Consider the following 19620-nt stretch of genomic DNA (forward strand, 5'->3'; position numbering starts at 1 on the left):
CTTACATAGGCTATTGCTTGTTTCCGCCGCTTCTTCGCCTGTGTTTTGATCAGGTGATCAGTCTTTAGGAAGATGCATAATAGCGCCCCCTACCGTATAACAGTGAAAACACGGAAAGCTGGAAAATACCTTTAAATCATCAAAATATAAGGAAAATATTATATACATATATATATATATTATATTTTAAATATAAGGGCATTATTGCGTTATCACAAATAAAACAATTGACTTGACTCCAAGCACAACTATGCAAATGCTTACTAAATCATTAACAAATAATAATATTTGAATAAAGGGTAAAGAGGTCAATTTTCCTAGGACGGACATCATTTTTGGCCACTACTGTGCGTGTATTGTTAGAAGGTGACTTTATCTCGCTTATGCTTTCCATTTCTCTTCAGTGCATCACAGATCAACTTAGAGCAAGAGGCATCAACTCATCCACCAACCTGCCAGATGACGTACTTCATTTTGTCCGTCGCCATCCGCTCATGTACAGGCAGATCCTTCCTCAAGGACAGCGCGCCCTGCTGTTTAGGAGGAATGTGGACTACACTAAAATTGCCGTACACAAAGTGACTGCTCTAGATGGTCAGATATACCATGTACTCTTCATTGGGACAGGTACTGCAGTGACCTCCCTTTAGCTCTTATATATCAAAAACCTGGCAGTTTATTTGAGGTTTTTTGATCTGCAGGGTTGTGCAGGTCCAAATAAAACATAATCTGTAGTGGTAATTTAGAAAATATATTCAGTGAAGCCAAAAAATATTGCTTTCTATAACAATTTTTATTAAAGTATTAAATCATTTATCTGAAATAAAAGTGGTTTGACACTGGAATGTCTTTAATCTGGTTTCGATGTTCCTCCAGATGAAGGTTGGCTACAGCGGGCTGTGATGGTTAATGGTCAGCTGCACATCATTGAGGAGCTGCAGCTGTTCGAGGAGCCCCAGCCAGTGGACAGTATAGTCATCTCTGAGAAACAGGTGAGAAAGAAGTGTCTACATTCTGGAAGTTGTAAATACATTATTACAAAAGGTTATTCCCATTATAAAATTTGCAAGTCCATTATATCCTGTTTAAATTTATATGGGTGTAATTTGATTTTATGCACAGCCCACAATGTGAATCTTACTACCCACTTGAACCTTTCTTTGTCAGATGAGTGTGTATGTGGGTTCGCCCAGCTCAGTGGTGCAGTTGCCCTTGTCCACATGCAGCAGATACTCCTCGTGCTTCGACTGCGTGATGGCACGCGATCCCTTCTGTGGCTGGGATGGACTGGAATGTGTGGACATTACATCACACAACAACAGGTACGAATGCATGGTCATAAATACTAGTACCTCTGCTCTCCTTATTAACTATTTAATTAACTGAATGAAACTCTGTGATTGGGATTGACATCTCAATGCAAGTACTCTGTTAATAAGGACAGCTTGATTTTTTTTTTTTTTTTTTTTTTTTTTTTTAATGGAACATGGAATGCGTATTGGAAAAGTTGGTGAACTTTGATCAATGAAACATTAGTAACGCACAATATGTACCATATTAGTTGTCAGGCAATTTATTATTTATTATTTTCTGCATCAGAATATTTAATTATATTTTATATTTAAATATTTCATTGAGTATGCTCCTTTCCCATATATTTACATTTAGATTACCTTTGCTGTCATCTAGCGCTCATTTACCTGAAGTAAATCAAGTACTTGAATATCCATTTTTTTCATGCTGTACATTATATTGATGTGATACCTAGATTCACTTGTAGCATTAAAAATCTCTGTTTATAGTTTTTAATGTTTATTTTTCGTTTAGATAATCACACATTTATCAGTGACCGGCCATTATATGAAAATAATTAGTATCGGTCAGAATTCTAATGCCGGTGTGTCCCAAATAATAACCTCTCACTCTCATCTACAGAGCTAATCTGACCCAGGATATTCTGAATGGAAACCAGGGCTGTGAGGAATCCACAGCAGACGGTATGAAAAACATTTGTTGTATTAGTCAGTGTTGATTCAGTGTTATTTTAGTATTATTTATATACTATTATGGTATTTATTAATATTTTGAATGAGCATTAATTTTTATATTCTCAGTTTTCATTTTCATTTCTATTGTCTTTGTTACTGGTTTTTGTTTTCTTTTTTTCTTTTTTATTATTTCACTTTTTGTTTAGTACTTCAACTTATTTCAGCAACATTTGTAATTTTTCATTTAGCTTTTTTAAAAATAATTTTCAATATTTATGTTTTATTTCAGGTTTATTTCAGTTAATGAAAACTATTTTAATAGTTTTAGTCAACAATAACAACACTGTGATTGTTGCTTTCCATATCAGTGTAGTCAGTTTGTCTCCTTATTCCTCAGTTAGTCATAGCAAATGTCAGATAATTCGGGATGGGATGAAGTAGATATTAGCCAATATCTAAGGTTACAGGTTATTTCTAATTAGAAGAGTCCAATGAATTACCATTACTGCAGTGATATAATCAAGCCAAGTAACCCTGAGTGACTAATATCCCTGTAACTGATGTTTGTGTGTGTCATAGACCAAGTGTTACACCGCTCTCGCTCTGTGATGGCGGGCGATGACGTGCTGCTTCAGTGTGAGCTCAGCTCCAATCTGGCAACCCCTGAGTGGACGCTGGATGGAAAGAAACTGCAGGGTTACGGGCTGGACTCTGGCTACCGCGTCGGCACTGACGGTCTCCTGGTCATCGAGGCACGGTCTTACCAGAGCGGCCACTACTGCTGCTTCGCCCTGGAAAACAGTGTCCATGTTCCTGTGGTGATCTACAGCTTAACAGTTCGCCAGGAGCTTCCTGCACCTCCTCCTGTGGAGCCAACGCAGCCCCACTTGACCACAGCGATCTACTGGACCTTTCAGACTTCCCAAAGTGACTCCCCGGAGGACTTCAATCCAACCCCAATGTCTCCTCGCTTCGAGTTCCTGTCCATGAGGAACATGGAGGCCATGTACCTATCCCTAATCACAATCCTAGGAGGCCTTTGTTTTGTTCTAACAGTCGTCCTGCTGTACGTGGGATTCTGTTTGCAAGGGCGGAGAGGTAAATACTCTTTGCGGGCCTCTTCTCATGCTGAAAAGAAGCGAGGTGCTCACATGGAGCTCAAGACCATCTCCAGCCACTGCAACGGGAAAGCCGACGCTCACGACGGCCTGCTGCAGATTGTTCCCGGAGAAGCAGCAACGTCACCCAACAAAGAGCTTCCTCCCGCTCCACCTCTCCCACCGCCTTCAGAATCAGAGTACGTCAATGGACTCTCTGCCACCTTACCCAGCGTCTTACGCAAGATGAATGGCAACAGCTATGTGTTACTGAGACAGACGGATGGAGATACCACATCTCCGCTCTATTACTCCTTCACGGAGGAGCTCAACAGGATCCTGGAGAAGAGGAAGCACACGCAACTGTGTAGTAAACCTGACGAGAGCTCGGTGTGAGCCGTACCTACCCTGTGGAGATGTTTTCGAACTGCTGGTGTCCTCTAAAATGTTCAAGGGATGTATCACTGTCTAATACCCCCTTTTTTACTTCAACGGGATGCTAATAAGTAGCCACAGCAGCAGCTTTTATTGGAAGATAAACAAAACATTGTTGTTCTTCTAAAAGGACAAACTGCCTCTCCGTTTACATTTCAAAAGTAGAGCTTTTGACTTTCAGCAGACTGAGGAATGCCCACCGGTTACAAAATAGCAAAGAACGAACACATGGAAATTCTACCTCAGCAAGTTATATCACACAGCTCTCGGCTTATTTCAGCGTGCTTGTGTTCAAATCGGGGTTGGAGTTGGGGATGTATAGTTAGGGACACGCAGCAAGGGAATCTTCAAAGCAAAAGAGTCCATCTTGGGGAATCATATAAATGATTCCGTTACAACTGGTTAGAAGAGACGTTTACAAGGAAGAATTGTAAAAAAGCTACGAGATGAACTCAAATTGAGGTTTTGCGCCTGGACAGGGCAAGTCGTGTGGAAACTCTAGTGCTGTAAAGCACTGAATGTGTCTGATATGTGCTTTATTTGAATATTTTCTAATTTATGCCAACACTGACCATATCAGTAACAGCTTGTAATAATAATCATGATTAAGAAGAGCAGGGATAACAGACTTTGAATACAATGAGAAATGCACTTGATGGTACTAATTGTGTAAAAAAGGCTTTTATTAATAGTTTCACAGGGGTGGGAACCAGGGAAGATGACAGTATTAACCACTGAGATGCACTTTATGTACCGGTAGCATTTGTTTTCCCTGAGGTGCTGCTTATTCTGACAGATCTGGAGAGGATGGAATGGATTACAAGGACTGGAAGATTGCGAATTATGTGAAAGTGACAATACGATAAAACTGTGTGGCTCTCTGAATTGAAAATGCTGCGAGAGGGAAGACTACAGTATGTGGACAGAATGAGTACCTGTATGACCCTGAAAAATGGACCACTAAACATGCTAAATCTGGATTCGGAGCTGTACGTCTCTAATAAGTCAACATGCACAAGAACTGACATGATTCCTTATTGGATTCCTTGATCAGAATTCCAGTCATTAGCTGCGAGGTTTCCATGGCAACCACAGTGTAGAGGTAAAGCTGATGCTGACCTTTTTAGATTATCCTTTTGACATGACCAATTATTTCAGCACCTCTTACAGTCAGGTCTTAACAGCTTAACAGCTTGAAATTGGGCTTCTGCTGCCAGTAAATAAACTAAATTCAGTTCTAGTCGGGTCATGATGAACAATGAGTATTGTAACATGGTTATATTGGGGTGGTTTGATTATGCTTTCTCTTCCAGTAAGTCCATTAAACTGTTGTGTAAATGTTCGTCCTGGAACTGGTCCAGCTTCAGCTGCCCACACTTGCGTGCAAGAGCGTTTTGGCGTATCTCCCGCCACTTAAGGAGAGCGTAGCACCTGGTTCTGTCTGTTTAGATCAGAATATGCAGATTGCAGCGGAGCCGAATGGAGAACATTAAGGCCACATGTTCAGAACAGAGCTAAGATGAGCACTGCTGATAAGTGTAGTTTGCTTTCTTCCTTAATCTTTGTGTTTAGACTCATTGTTTTTTGTCTTGTTGAATGATTCTGTCTTTTTTAGTAGAACTTTTTTTTTTTTCACTTTTTTTTTTATTCCAAAGTGCTTTGTTGAAGGCATAGTGCACCTAAAAATTTTAAATAATGTCATAATTTAATTATTTACTTACCTTCATGTCTTTACAAACCTGTACAGTATGTTGTTACTTTTTCATTGGGCTTATGCATTTTGAAGTATATTCCCTCAGTTCTTTCCATACAACGACAGTTCATAGTGACCAAAAAGGATGCAATAAAATGAAAAATACAAGACACATTTAAAATCTTCCAAAGCCAGATTCAAAATGTATCACGATGCTAAAATCTCGTGAATATTCTCATTTTAAACCAATGAGAAATGCACTTGATTAATAGTTAGTGCGAATAAAGCACATAAAACACGTGGACCACTTTTATGATCCCTTTATGGAGCTTTGTCATTTTTGGAGCCATTCCTGCCATTAATCTTTCATTTTTTACTCCATCATCTCTCCATCTCTGAATCCCCCACAATTTCCATTTGACAAAGGGCATTCATGTCCGTGCATACACCTCCATCATAGTCTCTAATGAGAGCAGAATAGATCTGCATCCACGTCTGACCTCGACTCTCCCAGAGGGTCACAAGCTGTGATTAGATGCTTGTCTTCATGCAGCTCATATAGTCTGTGCTTGCAATGTTTACATCCCGTGAGACTTATATTCCTTCGAGAGAGGCACTCCTGCAGAATCTTCTAACATGCCAGGGCAGGTTTGTGGATGAGAAATATCTCGACTGCTGCCCGCATTCAAAGTGAATTTAAAGTGCACTAGAGAGAGAACGAGATTGACAGAGAAAGATCAAAAGAGAGACTGGAGATTGCATTGAAATAGATTGGGAAATGGTCATTAAGCCTTTTATCCTCATTTAGGGCAACTATACAAAGCACTCAGCAGTGCTCATATCTCCTTCCATATTCAAAAATGTCACGTTAATGTTGCTAAAATGCCATTGGTTCTCCTGGGTGAAGTAACTGAGCAAGACATGGTACTTTTGAATTCTAGGCATGAGCAATTTCGGTCTGTTCATCGCATATTGCATGGCTTCAGAAAAGTTGATATAGCACATAAAGAGTCATAAAAACACATTTTTTTGGTCTTTTTTCATTAAATACAGTTTTTTTTAAATGGCAAGCTACATAGTGATTTCAATTTTAGCAAATGATAGCAGCATACACGTTTGGAATGACACAAAGGAGACTAAATAATAACCAAATTCTTGGGTAAAATATCCTTTCAAACAAGACAGAACCTTTAGCCTTTGGCCATTGTGGGTTTCTTTTTTGACAGATGTCAAAGAGAGTCGGATCAGCTTCTGTTTGATGCACAGTCCCAAGAAGTGAAATGAATGAATCAAGACAATATGACATTGTCAGAATATGAGATTTCAGACATTTCAGTCCTTACAAAACCATAGATCTCTCTGCCGTGTAATCCATAAAATATAATGGAGTCACCGCTGAGGTAAATGGGAGAATTGTTATCGATTGAGTGTGTTACATTGTTTTGTTGTTGTACTATTAAGCCATTTGCTATTTTCAATACAAACTACATAATTACTTAATAAATAATTAAAGAGGTTTATGCCCTGTATAGATGACCAGAAAAGACATATATTGAATTAATGGTCCCTTCAGTCATGCATACTTTATTCCAGTACATACAGTATAATTAAAAAATGTGTCAGTGGAAATATTTATTTTATAGCTTTGTACAGTTTTGTGTATATTTATTTAATTAGTGTTTCAAACTGGGATTTTCTAAATTGTGGTTAATGGTGCATGCTATGCATATTTGCAAACATTATTTACAATTTTCGAAAAAACAAAAATAATAATAGATATAATAACATAGATGATGCTGATCATAATAAAAATAATAATAAAGGAAATGTAATACCCATAGCATGATAAAATTCCTATTATTACAGTATTTTCCAAAATTGTAAAAAATTGTTTCCAGTTGTACATGTGCTGCAATGTTACACAACATTCCAACCAAGATTGTATGCTTCCTTGTGTAAGATTTCTTGTGTTCTGAAAATATAGTTAAATCTCCTGCAGAGCAGACCATGTCTCGAGTCACTTCAGTCCACAGTTGTATGCCTCTTCAGTCGTGGGTAGGTTTGTGTGGGCTGCCTCTGGAACTGCATTTAATGAAGCTGTTTAGACCTACGCCTGTCACCATGGTGAAAAGACCATAGAATTATTATGGATTTGCTTAATGTTTCATTCTTGCCACGTGTTTGTTCAGACAGTCAAAGCCCAAGGTACGAATTTAATGTGTATATTTTTCCCATTGGCAAAGTGTTATGTTTTGTGTTTAATTAACAGTAACACTACAGGGACATGCTTGCAGGGGAGGAGGCTGAGAAGTGTGAATCCATTATGTTCAACATTGGAAACTTGTAAGTCTGACATTTGTTTTGTTTACATTTTACCTGGTCAATTCTTTTAATAAACAGTATTGAAGCTTCTGTTTGTGTCTTTTTGGATTGGTATTAGCCTACATTAAATAAATGCAGCTTGGGCACTTTGGGTAGTCTGAAATGCAGTCAAGCATATTCAAAATGAGGTTAGCATACCTCACCTGTGTTGACATGTAAATGCCACTTGATACATCAAACACAGCTGGAACAGGTTGTTCTGTGGTCAAGTGGTATGACAATGTTTTCTGTTTGAGAGGTGCTTCATTGATGAGGGTGGCCACAAATCCCCAGTTCATCCATTAAAAAAGGAGAAGGCTACACTCAGAAAAAAAGTTATAAAAGCTGTCACTGGGGAGTTTCCTTTTCAGAAGGGTACATATTAGTACCTAAAAGGAACAAAAGTGTACCTTTTGAAAAGGTACTGCCCCAGTGACAGCTTTTGTACCTTTTTTTCTGAAAGTGTATTTAATGTATTATTAATAATGACTAGTGTGCTATAATCTAATCCGGTCTATACACATCCTGCATAAACGGGTATTAATCTGTCACCATCACATACCATATTTTCATATTAGTTGTACCCAGAGTCGAGGAGGGAACAGTCACTGTGATTTTGCCCAGTACGACATGTTCCCCTGGAACAACTTTCTAGTCTGAAAATTTAGTCCTAACTTATCCCTAAAATCAGAGATATGTGATATATTTGATTGAAATATGTGAATAATACTGATGTAGAAGCACCTAACCTTGGTTGCAAGTCTAAACATAAACTATAAACTGGTCCCTCAAATCTGATTGGTTGATTGAAATGTTGTTCCAGGATCAACAAAGATGTTGATCAAGGAACATGTTGTACTTGGTGAAATGACGTTCACCATAGGGACATACTGTAAATGTAGGCCTAACCTCTGAAAGAGCAATCATGTGAATCTCTAAAGACATTCAAACATATGGCATCATAGTAAACCATGATGTCACATGACAAAAGAAGTGTGCAGGGTTATGCTGGTCCTTACGTTGGTTATCGACCGGTGGAATGATACAGGAGAAAAGAAAGGTAGATAAGCAGTGTTTGTACGTGAGGAGTGTCGTTTTTTTTTTATTGCTGGAGTCTCTATGGAAAGTGTCTCATTAAGGACAGAATGCTCAAGCATACCTGTTTTTTTTCCTCGTCATCACGATGTTGCCCATCACAGAAGATCTTTGTTTGTGTGATGGGGGGATTTCTTCTTCTGTTTTGACTCCTTTACACATTTTATAGACCTTATGTAGCCCCGCTCCTTATCAGCGCTGCGCTCATTGTCTTTTGACTTCCGGTCTGTATTTTCACAGCGATTCTGCGTGTTTATTAATGAACGGCTCGTTTTAAAATATTCCCGGTCGACTGACATTTGTTAAGAATCTGCTTTAAACTTTCGTTAACTTTAAGTAAATCCACTTCAAAAGCTAATTACTCCTGGACAGCAATGCCATAGAAATATGCAGAAAAAACGGAAGTTAAAACAAAACACAATATTCTAAAGATGGCGGCGCCCTCGTTTCTCTGGCGCATAAGGTCTATAAGCTCTTCACAAGTTCTTAGCTGATCAAAATACCATCATATGTAGGCATACGCATAATGAGCGCATTCCCAGATAAGATGTCTGTTAAAAGCATCTGTACAAACATCTGAGAAACGTCTTTAAGATGTCAGTTTTACATTCTAAATCATAAACATCTTAAAAACATTTTCTAAATGTCTATTTAACATCTTACAGGAAACGTCCTACGTATTGCAGATAAGCAAACACGCACATCAAATAGACATCTCTGAGATGCATATGTGTGATAGCCCAGCACACAGCATTGTTTTGGAAGTTCCGTCACGAAATATAAATAATAAAAGCTGACCAATCAGGTTGTGAACATATCCCGACCCCTATGCCTTTAAATTCAATGCTAAAATACCAATGTGAATGCACATGAAAAACGGTAAATGTGACCACATTTTGTCAAGGCTCAAATTCTCAAAACAGAAATTTGATTATAGATTACGAGGGCAAATTAATTAATTTTTTTTATTTCATGGCAACTTTATACTTAAAGTAGGCCTATTTATAAGTTGGACAATAGGCCTTCATTAATACTTGCATTATACTATACCATCTTAATAAATAACACTAAAATTGACTTAGGCTAATCTCTGACAAACTTAGTGAGTCACTGCTTCTGGAGATTCTGGACTAAAAACACCAGATAGACCTGCATTTCTTCTGCAGTCACATTCATAATCTGTCCATCTTGAATTATGATAAGGCAAGCAAAATGAGTCAAAACAACGTCACTCGTGAGTCGTGACTCATGCCCTTCTGCATTCTTTACTTTATTTGCTATTATGTCAGTTGTTTATGACTCACTGTAGTGATCAGCAACTCATTTGCGTGTGTGTGTGTGTGTGTGTTAAAGGTTAAAGTGCAGTGATCCATATTGGAGACTCAAGAATTTATTCGAGCAGCCCGCTGCACTTACCACACTTTAGGTATCACTGACTAATCAGGTGTTTGAAGGTTCCAGCTGAGCTGTGTAGGAGATTTCCAGGTAACCTCACTGTAAATTCTCTGGAGGATTCTCATACTCTGGAGGAACCCAACATACTTCTACTGTGCGTGTGCTAGTAGTTACCAAGCAACAAAGGATTGTTTTAAATTTGTACCCTGGTACTGCTGTGAACTGTGAGTGGAGAATTGCAGGAAAACTCTATGCTGGTACTGGTGGAAGCTATAGGCCAGAAGCAATTATCTAGTTTATAAAGGTTCCTATATACCATAACTTTAGGATTTAACTCACCTATTCATTTATTTTCATGGATTATGTCATGTCTGTAAAGATATTCATTTTCTGTTACCATAGGCAATAAAGTAACAATAACAAATTATAGTAAGATATTGTCCTTTATAACATGTTCTTTCTTTTGTCCCTGTCTCAGATGCATTTGTTTGTTTTTGCAGGCAACACCCTGAACCAGAGGAACAGGCTATTCCCATTGCAGTAGCCTATATAATTATTATTATTATTATTATTATTATTATTATTTACCATTATTTAGAATCACGTATTTGCTCTTCTTTTTTCACAACGTTTGTTTTGACACTGCATGGTGCTTGACAAGAATCTGTTACTCCTCAGAATTTGATAGACATGCAAGATCCTATTACAGTTGCCTTTTAGACGATGCCTGATCATATAAAGGGGAAAGTAGGTTATGAAGGTATAGTGTCTTTGCTTTCAGATCTCAAAAATATGAAAACTCTCATATAGGCTGCATTTGGTTATACATATTTGATCTCGTTTCTAGTCTCTCGCTCTCTGATCGTTTTATGGTCGTTTTGCGCCACCTAGTGAAAAATCATGTAAAATACAAGCATTGCACTTTATTGACAACAACGAACAGATTATTAATATTATAACCATTATCTTACTTACTCTCTTTTTTTAAAGGAATACTTCTGGTTACTGATAAAAGGTCATGTAATTTGTGCAAAATAATAATAATAATAATTAACATTAAGTTTGGAATATAAAATTAATCAAAAATAAATTCTGGTATTATTAATCAGTTTAAGTTGTTATATTTATAGCATTAAAATTGGAAAAATATTAATAACCCTTTGTATTTTCTTCATTTTATTGAGCTTACGAGGCCAATATGAGCATAAACATAATGGAATAGTGAAAACTTGAACCATATGATCGCTCTCTCTCAAATATGGTGTCAGAAATATCAAACTATAATTTTTAAAGGCAAAAAAAGACAGCATAACGGGGACTGCAAGAACAAAGACTGCAGAAATGCGCAAAGGATTTTAGAAAAAATGACAAACTGTGAAAATAGAACTCTTTAATATGTGGGAATGAAAAATTAAATGGAAATGAATCTGGGCATGCAATTCTGATGAAATCCAAATAACAAATGAGGATTAAAAATGATTGACAGCAGATTCATTTTTTTGCAATGTATCCTTATTAAAGTCGAAGTGCAGAACTTGATTTGTCCATGAGGATTTGATTTGATCGTTGGATGGTTGTTGTTTGCTATTGATGTGTCATGAGTGACAGATTTTCCCTCCCTCGCGCCAGTAAACACGTCATCAGAGTAGAAGAGATGTCGCTGCAAAAGGGAGAAGTTATTTTGATTATAGATTACAAGGGCACATGAATAAAAAAAAAAAAGAATAGTCAATTTTATTACATGGTGACTTTAAATACTTAAAGTAGACCTATTTATAAGTGATTTGTCTCAGCAAATTATTCAGCTATCCAGTGATTATTTAAATTAGATAGACAAATGTTATATCCTTCCATCTGTGTGACTCAAAACCCTGAGGCTGAATGATTGCCTGGAAAGCTGGACAGTTTTCTTGACAAGGAGATACATTAGATTTAAAGTGGACTTTTTTAATTATACCAATAACAGGGTTTAGAATGTGTTGTGTCTGTGAGGTAAACATAAAAAAAAAAAAAAAAAAAAAACCTTCAGTATGCCATTTAGATGTGTGAAGACAGCTGCAACACACTCATCCCTTTACATCCATCTATATTCAGTGTCATTCTCTCCAGAGAGATCAAACACAGCAGCTCTCAGCAGAAGCTTACTGTTTGAGTTCTGACCGCAAATGAAGTTAACTTTAATTGAGTTAGATGATCCTGCTGCAGAAAAATCCTGGATTAGAGATTATCTCACAGAGCGTTTATCTCTCAGAGGATGTTCCAGAGGGAATTGACCCAGTTAACAATACAGGCGCACTGTGTGCCAGTGGAAGCAGATGGCAGTGTGTCGCAAACTCAACTGTATCAACCTGTAACAGTGCTGTCCTCAAATAAAGTTCACTTAAAATTACTAGAGACCAGTTTAGAGTCAAATATACTGACACTTGCTGGCTGGGTGGTGCTTGTATTTAGGTGCTTGACTGCTATACCTGCGAAACCTATAGAAACATACTACACCATCGTTCAAAAGTTTTGGGGTCAGTTTAAAGAAATGAACGTTTTTATTAAGAATGGATTTATTAATGTGATAAAAAATGACAGCACACATTTATAATGTTACAAAATATTTTTATTTCAAACTAAATTCTATTTCAAAAATATTCGTTCAAAAATTCATTGTTACACATGAAATTGGTTGTTCATGTGTTTTAATGCATTATACTTTGTGTACATTTGAAGTATTAATGTATTATAAGTGTGGTTACAATTATTCATGAGATAATGTAATGCATTACAAGACATACAGTAATGAATGCATTAAGTATATTTTTATAATGCATCAGATACAGGTTTGATTTAAAGTGTTACCAAAACTTTCAAAAGTTAATAGGATCATATAGGCAGCTAAATATAAATATAGTTGAATATACACTGGGTTACATTTGTTGCTGTTCCAGAGCTCCAGTCCCAGATCAGATAAACTGGCTGCCGTTACTCACTTTATTCTGTTTCCTCCTGTCCACTCACTGAACCATGTTATCTGAAACATCAGCAGTTTTCAGTAAACTGCTTTGAACATACTGATTTAACGGTGCAATTATAAACTATTGCTGCAATGACCTTTGTAAAATGGTACAGACAAACTGACTCTCTGGATGTTTTATTTTAATGTAAATGTCTGATCTGTTTCTATATATGTTTAAGAAATTTGAGAATCTTGTTTTATGATCTGAGACACACGATCTCTGTCTCCAGCATGCAGAGAGGTTTTCTTTTCTTTGTGTGTCATTATGAACTGAAGCAGGGCCTCAATAATGACACAGTGAGGAATCGGAACCCCACATCTGCTGGAAGCTCAGGCAAAAGACTGGGGCATTGTGGGAACCATTATGAAGACACCCCCCCCCCCCCCCCCCCAGTTTTCCACAGACCTCATGTGGACCTTACAACCTGAAAGTTATTTTACTTTACATTCTTAAAGGTCTGTTTATACTTTTTTGTTTTAGTCATTCACCCATGTCCATCATGAACAAATAATCAAATTAGAATCACATTGGAAAGAATTTTGAGATAATTTTGAAATCTACGACTTGCAGACTTTGGTTTCTTGGTGTCCCCTCTAGACCTTTTTTCAAAGACCCATTTTGTCCAACACAATATTCAAAGCCCCCTCCATATATACCCGCCCTATAAGATATTTAGTTTTTTCCCCCTGCCGGAATTATGACAAAACTGCTTCTTTTTAAACTTTTTTGATAAAATTATATTAAATTACATTTTGTACGGGACTTTTTTCAGAACGGTAGTTGCTACCCGCTGCTGTGAGCAAGTAAGAGAAGCTGCTGCTGTACAATATAGCATACATGAATTACTCGAAGCAGATCTATACAGGTGGAGCTGGGGAAGAATTGCTACACAGACGCTGACCAAGTATTTGAAGGAAGAGCAACGAGCTCATTGGCTGCTGATACAGCAGGAACCAATCAGCTGTGCCCTGTAGAGAAAGATGTGATTGCAAAAAGATTGAGTTTAGGACCTATCAGCTTGCGCCATCTAGAGTTTCATGACAGAACTTTATTTATTTAGGGAAAATAAAATTTATTTCAGTTGATTTTATGTTTTGTAAGCATTTTAATTTAGATGAGATATTAAAGTCCTATGGGAAAATACCATAAAGTGAACACAGCGAAGTGCAATAATGTATTTTTAATGCACCAGTTAAGATCCAGCCTGAAGATGTTTATATCTCAGTATTTCCACGTCTCGTATCAACCGTACTCCTTCAGTATTGCGAATGAAAGCAAGTGAAGGAAAAGGGTTTGTTTTTGTTCCTGGTGAAAGCCCACTGGAGAGAGATGAAGGGGTGGATAATAGGAAGAAAAAGACAGAGTGAACAGCTGCATGTACCGAAGTGTTCTTGGAGTTTTCTTCCCATGTGGATGTACAAATGCCAGGGATGACAAACGCACAGCTGTTGAGGTGGTTAAACTCAGTTCTCATCCTGAATATATGAATGTGAGCGCAGTCACGCATATGTAAACTTATAAACACATAAATAACTATGTTAACACATAAGCTCTGGTTGTGTTTTCGGTTCACTGCACATTCCTCTGCAGAAACAGCCCACCCCTCCACATCCTCAGCTACAGACAGGAAACAAATGCAACCGAGCTAAAAGCCGTCTCCGACTATTCCACTGAGATAGGACCTAAATCAGGAACATAAGAACATTTTGAGTTAACCACTCTGACATTGCTTAACAGCTTTTAATGTTTTTCCCTTTGTAGATCCCCTACTGGTAATTACATAAGGATCTAGTGAGAAAAAAGTCACTAAAAAGAGTGTGATGTACTATATACTAACACTATCTATCTATCTATCTATCTATCTATCTATCTATCTATCTATCTATCTATCTATCTATCTATCTATCTATCTATCTATCTATCTATCTATCTATCTATACACACACACACACACACACACACACACACACACACACACACACACACACATATATATATATACACATATGTAAAAACCTTGCTACTTGTGCTAGGATAATTTGGACTAGTCACAGCACTTGCACTACACTCTAAAAAATGCTGGGTTGTTTTAACCCAATTTGGATCAAATATGGACAAACACAAACGTTGGGTTAAAAGTGTAATTTAAAAATTTAACCCAACGGCTGGGTTTGTCCATATTTGACCCAAATTGGGTTGAAACAACCCAGCAGTTTTTATGTTGTCCTAATGTTGGTTATACTGCTTCTATTGCTCTCCTCATTTGTAAGTCAATTTGGATAAAAGCGCCTGCGAAATGATTAAATGTAAATGTTAATGTATATATAATGTATCCATAAACTGTAACACTTTATAATAACGTCCTATTAGTTAAAGGTAGGCTACACTTTTTTGTTCAAAATTGAAATAATGAGACAATACATCATCAATCCTTCTTTCAAAATGTTTATTTCTGAACCTTGTTCACCATGGTAAGCCTATCATAAGTGTTTACTGTATATATTTTAAAACTGTTGTAAGGTTTTCACGAGATGCGTACATTTGTTACTTTAATTAACGTTAATAAACATACAGTTCTCATTATATATATTAACATATACAACATTTGGTTTTAATAGTATGTTGAAAATAAATTTAACTAGATTAAGCAATGCTTTATAAGTATTTTAGTTAGTTAACTAATGTTAACTTCATGTTAACTAATGTAGTTAACTAAATAGGCTAACTAACGTTAACAAATGGAACCTTAATTTAAAGTGTTACATAGAATTATTTTAGTCTTCTATTTAACTACTTTTGTCTTTATTTTTTCCTAACTTTTCATTCATTGAACTTCTTAGATAACTTTTATACATATTGTCATTTTCTCAAGACATTCATTCATTTTGCTTCACAAGGCTTAAGGAAGGGTCAGTAAGCTGTGGAATTAACTTCAGTAGACCCATATTTCTCCATACTCCTTTTACACCAATTATGTCCTTTTTTATCCTTATTAACTCTGATGCTGAATTAATTCTTTAGAAAATCCAGTATAATGTGAAAATATGAGTGTGCTGTGCTGATGTGGCTGGACAGTGCTTACAGTAGATTAAAGATTGGAATGTGCCTCATAATTTCCATGCTTCTACCACGAAGAGTGTAGCATGCTGTATTTCTACAATACAATCGTTATTTAATCAACATGTCTTGCAATTAATTTAATTAAGTTAAATCAATTGGCGGACCTATAAACAACAAATGATGCAGATGCAATTGGAAAGCAAAATCTTTGTTAGATTTGCTGATAATTGTAAATAATATGCAAACAACACTATGTTTGAAGTTGTGCTTTATGTGTGTGTGTTGCGTCTAATAAGCATATGCGGCAGTTTTACAGTTAAGCAATGCCTCTTTAAATGCATAGTGCCTAAAATAGTCTGTATTCTTTGTTGCTGGATATAGCGCACGTGGATGTTCTCCATGGGAGTTTCAGCCGTTCCACATTAAGAGCAGCCCTTTACTTCTATTCCTGTCTTTTGTTCATTTGTCATTCACCAAACTTTCTAAGCAAGTCCAAGCTCATTCTTTATTCATTCATCCATATATGCACCCTTTAGTTACAGAAGAATAGCTTTGCTCTTTTTTTTGTATTTGCTGTAAAGGTGAATTTTAGCAATATTATATATTTTTCCCAATACACTACACACATGATGCTTGTAAAATGTTCATCTGAAATATTTAATAATATCCACTGTAAATAGACTATATAAAGCAGTATAGATGTTTTCTACATACACCATGGACATGTATTTATGCAACCAGATTGTATTATGCAATTTGGTTGTGGAAACAAAAACAATTTTCATGTATAATACAAGTAACAGACATTGTAATGTGAAGTATTAACACCTTAATATCTAATCAGTATCCAACCAAAGACATACTTTAAGTAAGTTTCCACTTTTAATTGTACTATTTAAGCATACAATTTTCTTACATTTCTTTCGCTTTGCTTCAGGAATAGCCTGATGAAATCAGGAGACAGAATTTATCATAGTAAGCAACTTGAAAATGAGTTGAATTAGATGTAATTCATCTCCACGACATGCCAGATGTCCAACTGAATTATTATTTTACTTTTTTTTTTTTTTTACATATATGTCTAAATAGTTGTTTTCTTGGAAATGTGATTAATATAGTATTCTCCAAGTATTCTGTTCTATATACTTAAGTTCAAATTGCCCAAAGTAATCAAAATACAGAACTCCTGTTGTTGATACAGTCTGTCCTGAAGCAACTTTCAAACTTATTTTTACACTGTATGTGAGACAGCTTGGATGGGCCCTCACTGGTCTAAGTACTGAAGCGGAAGGACAAGGAGGTGAAACAGAGGGAGGAAACACTAAAAACAGATGCTCCCATGCCTCCAACCCGTCTCCTCTCATCAGTGCATCGAACGATCAGTGCACTTACTCCAGTGCTGCTGTAGGCACCGCACCATCATTTGAAGCTTATATCCTTGAATGAATGACATCCCTAAATGGATTCAAATTACCCTTTACCCTCAATCTCACCCCTGCCTCTGTATTCATGCACTTTCTATATGCACTGTATTAATTTACTGTTGCTTTTAATACAGTGTACAAGACTGCCAGTAGTATTATTTGATTTATTATACATAGTACAAGTTATTTACAGACGTAACACTATTCAGAACATGTATTTTTTGTGTAACTTTACCAAAATACAATAACCTTTTTATTATACAACAGTTAGGTTTAGTCCTCTAATGTGATTGGTCGAGCAGCATTCCAGGAGTACTTGTATGCAGCACTGCTATGCTGTCTATGTACTGCGTCTTTTTCTTTGTATCTCTCCGCTTGTTTGTTTGTTCCAGACTTTCAGTCTCTGCATTAGTGGTGGGGATTTTTCAGGTTACATCGTTACGCCTGCTTTTATGAGTGAGCCAATAAATCATTCATACTGATTCGTTCAAAAACAGTTTTAATTGTTTAAAAGTGAGTCTGTGTTTAAGTCCAATGTTTTTATGCCATTCCCTCGGTATGTCACGGACATTATTTGTTTATTTCATTGTTATGGACTTTAAAGGCTTGTTTACACCTAGCAGTACGGTACAGTACAGTACGGGATGCAATTATTTCCGTTTCGATTGTCAGAAGTTGTGAATGGTACCAAAATACCGAACCGTAACCATACCATTTTTTTTGGGACCCTTCCATTGTGGTACTTAGCACAGTAGTCTGGTACCTGAAGGGTGGAGCTAGACTCACTGCAGAACGTTTAGAGCTGGTAAGTCCCGCCCCTTCCGTAAAACCCCGCTGGACCTCTAGGTTGAAAAATCGTCAATGCAAGTGAATTGGAGAAAATAATTATTTTCTGGTCCCGTTTGAATTTTGCCATGAATGTGAACATATGTTGTCTGTGAATTTTTTATATAATCTTTCATGTTACGAGTTTGACAGTATACTGTATGATTCTTCGGCTAGCAGTTGTGGAAAAGACATAACGAGAAAGACTACATGTCGCCTATGTGACGTCACCCCATAAAGTTGACTTACCCGTGGTTTTCGCCAACCTCAACGATTTTGTTCTCTCCCTGAAAGAAGGCGGTGAAGTGCACCAAAGACACAGTCATGTTTAGCGGGATCCGTGAGCTAGTGTCCGTGTGCAAATGGTGGTGACATTTCAAACGCGTCGAAAGCAGCGAAGAGTTGTAGTCCACAAAGTGCTCTCACACAAAGTCTAACCGTATCAGACTTCTACCCGCTAAATTGTAGCATTCTTCACACGAAAGATTATATAAAAAAATTCACAAACAACATATGTTCACATTCATGGCACAATTCAAACGGGACCAGAAAATAATTATTTTCTCCCGTTCACTTGCATTGACATTTTTCAACCTAGAGGTCCAGCGGGGTTAGCGGAAGGGGCGGGACTTACCAGCTCTATTGGTTGACAGAGAACCGTCACTTGCGTGTGCTGTAGGGAATGAGTGACAACATGAGAGGCAGCATTTTTGAATATAGCCTAGTTTAATGTACAATATATAACATAATTGCAACACAAAAACGTTTTTCTTTTTGACAGCCACATGCCGAGAAGAAAGAACAAGATCTGCTGTAAGTCCTCCATCGTTGTTTACTGTGTCGCTTTCATCTTCGTGCGAGAAGGACGGTATACACCACGCCTATCAAGTAAGGAGTTAAACGCAGCCTGACTATCACTACACTCAACTGATTCATTCTAAAATGCTGATTCATTCTGGAACAAACGAAGGGACTTTACGGTTGAGTCACTGAATCATTTATTTAACTAAATCATTCAAAATGCTGATTCATATACAACCGTCGGTTCTATTGTGGCTTAGTTTAGTATTATTTTTTGTTGGCAGAGCAAAACAGAGTAACACAAAGCAATATTTTGTCTAAAATGTAAGTTACTCAAAGTTAACTTCTTGTTATTGTATAAAAGCAATGTCACATTCACAGTCATGCTATTTTTTAAAATACAAACACTGCTATGATTGATTAGCGGTGGCCTTGTGGCTA

At 36.9% G+C, this 19620-nt stretch overlaps 1 protein-coding gene across 1 annotated transcript in view; it reads left to right on the plus strand.

Annotated features, from left to right (window-relative positions):
• The window catches only part of sema4ga (sema domain, immunoglobulin domain (Ig), transmembrane domain (TM) and short cytoplasmic domain, (semaphorin) 4Ga), a 32340-nt gene extending 27799 nt beyond the window's left edge, over window positions 1-4541 (plus strand). The window contains exons 11-15 of the mRNA XM_079855306.1: window positions 405-627; window positions 877-992; window positions 1168-1322; window positions 1936-1997; window positions 2568-4541. Coding sequence (XP_079711432.1) covers window positions 405-627; window positions 877-992; window positions 1168-1322; window positions 1936-1997; window positions 2568-3481 — 1470 coding nt within the window. The 3' untranslated portion in view covers window positions 3482-4541. The remainder of the gene's footprint in view (window positions 1-404; window positions 628-876; window positions 993-1167; window positions 1323-1935; window positions 1998-2567) is intronic.
• Window positions 4542-19620: the final 15079 nt, after the last annotated feature.

The sequence above is a fragment of the Squalius cephalus genome, assembly GCF_949319135.1.
Source record: "Squalius cephalus genome assembly, chromosome: 21".
In the NCBI taxonomy this organism is placed as follows: Eukaryota; Metazoa; Chordata; class Actinopteri; order Cypriniformes; family Leuciscidae; genus Squalius; species Squalius cephalus.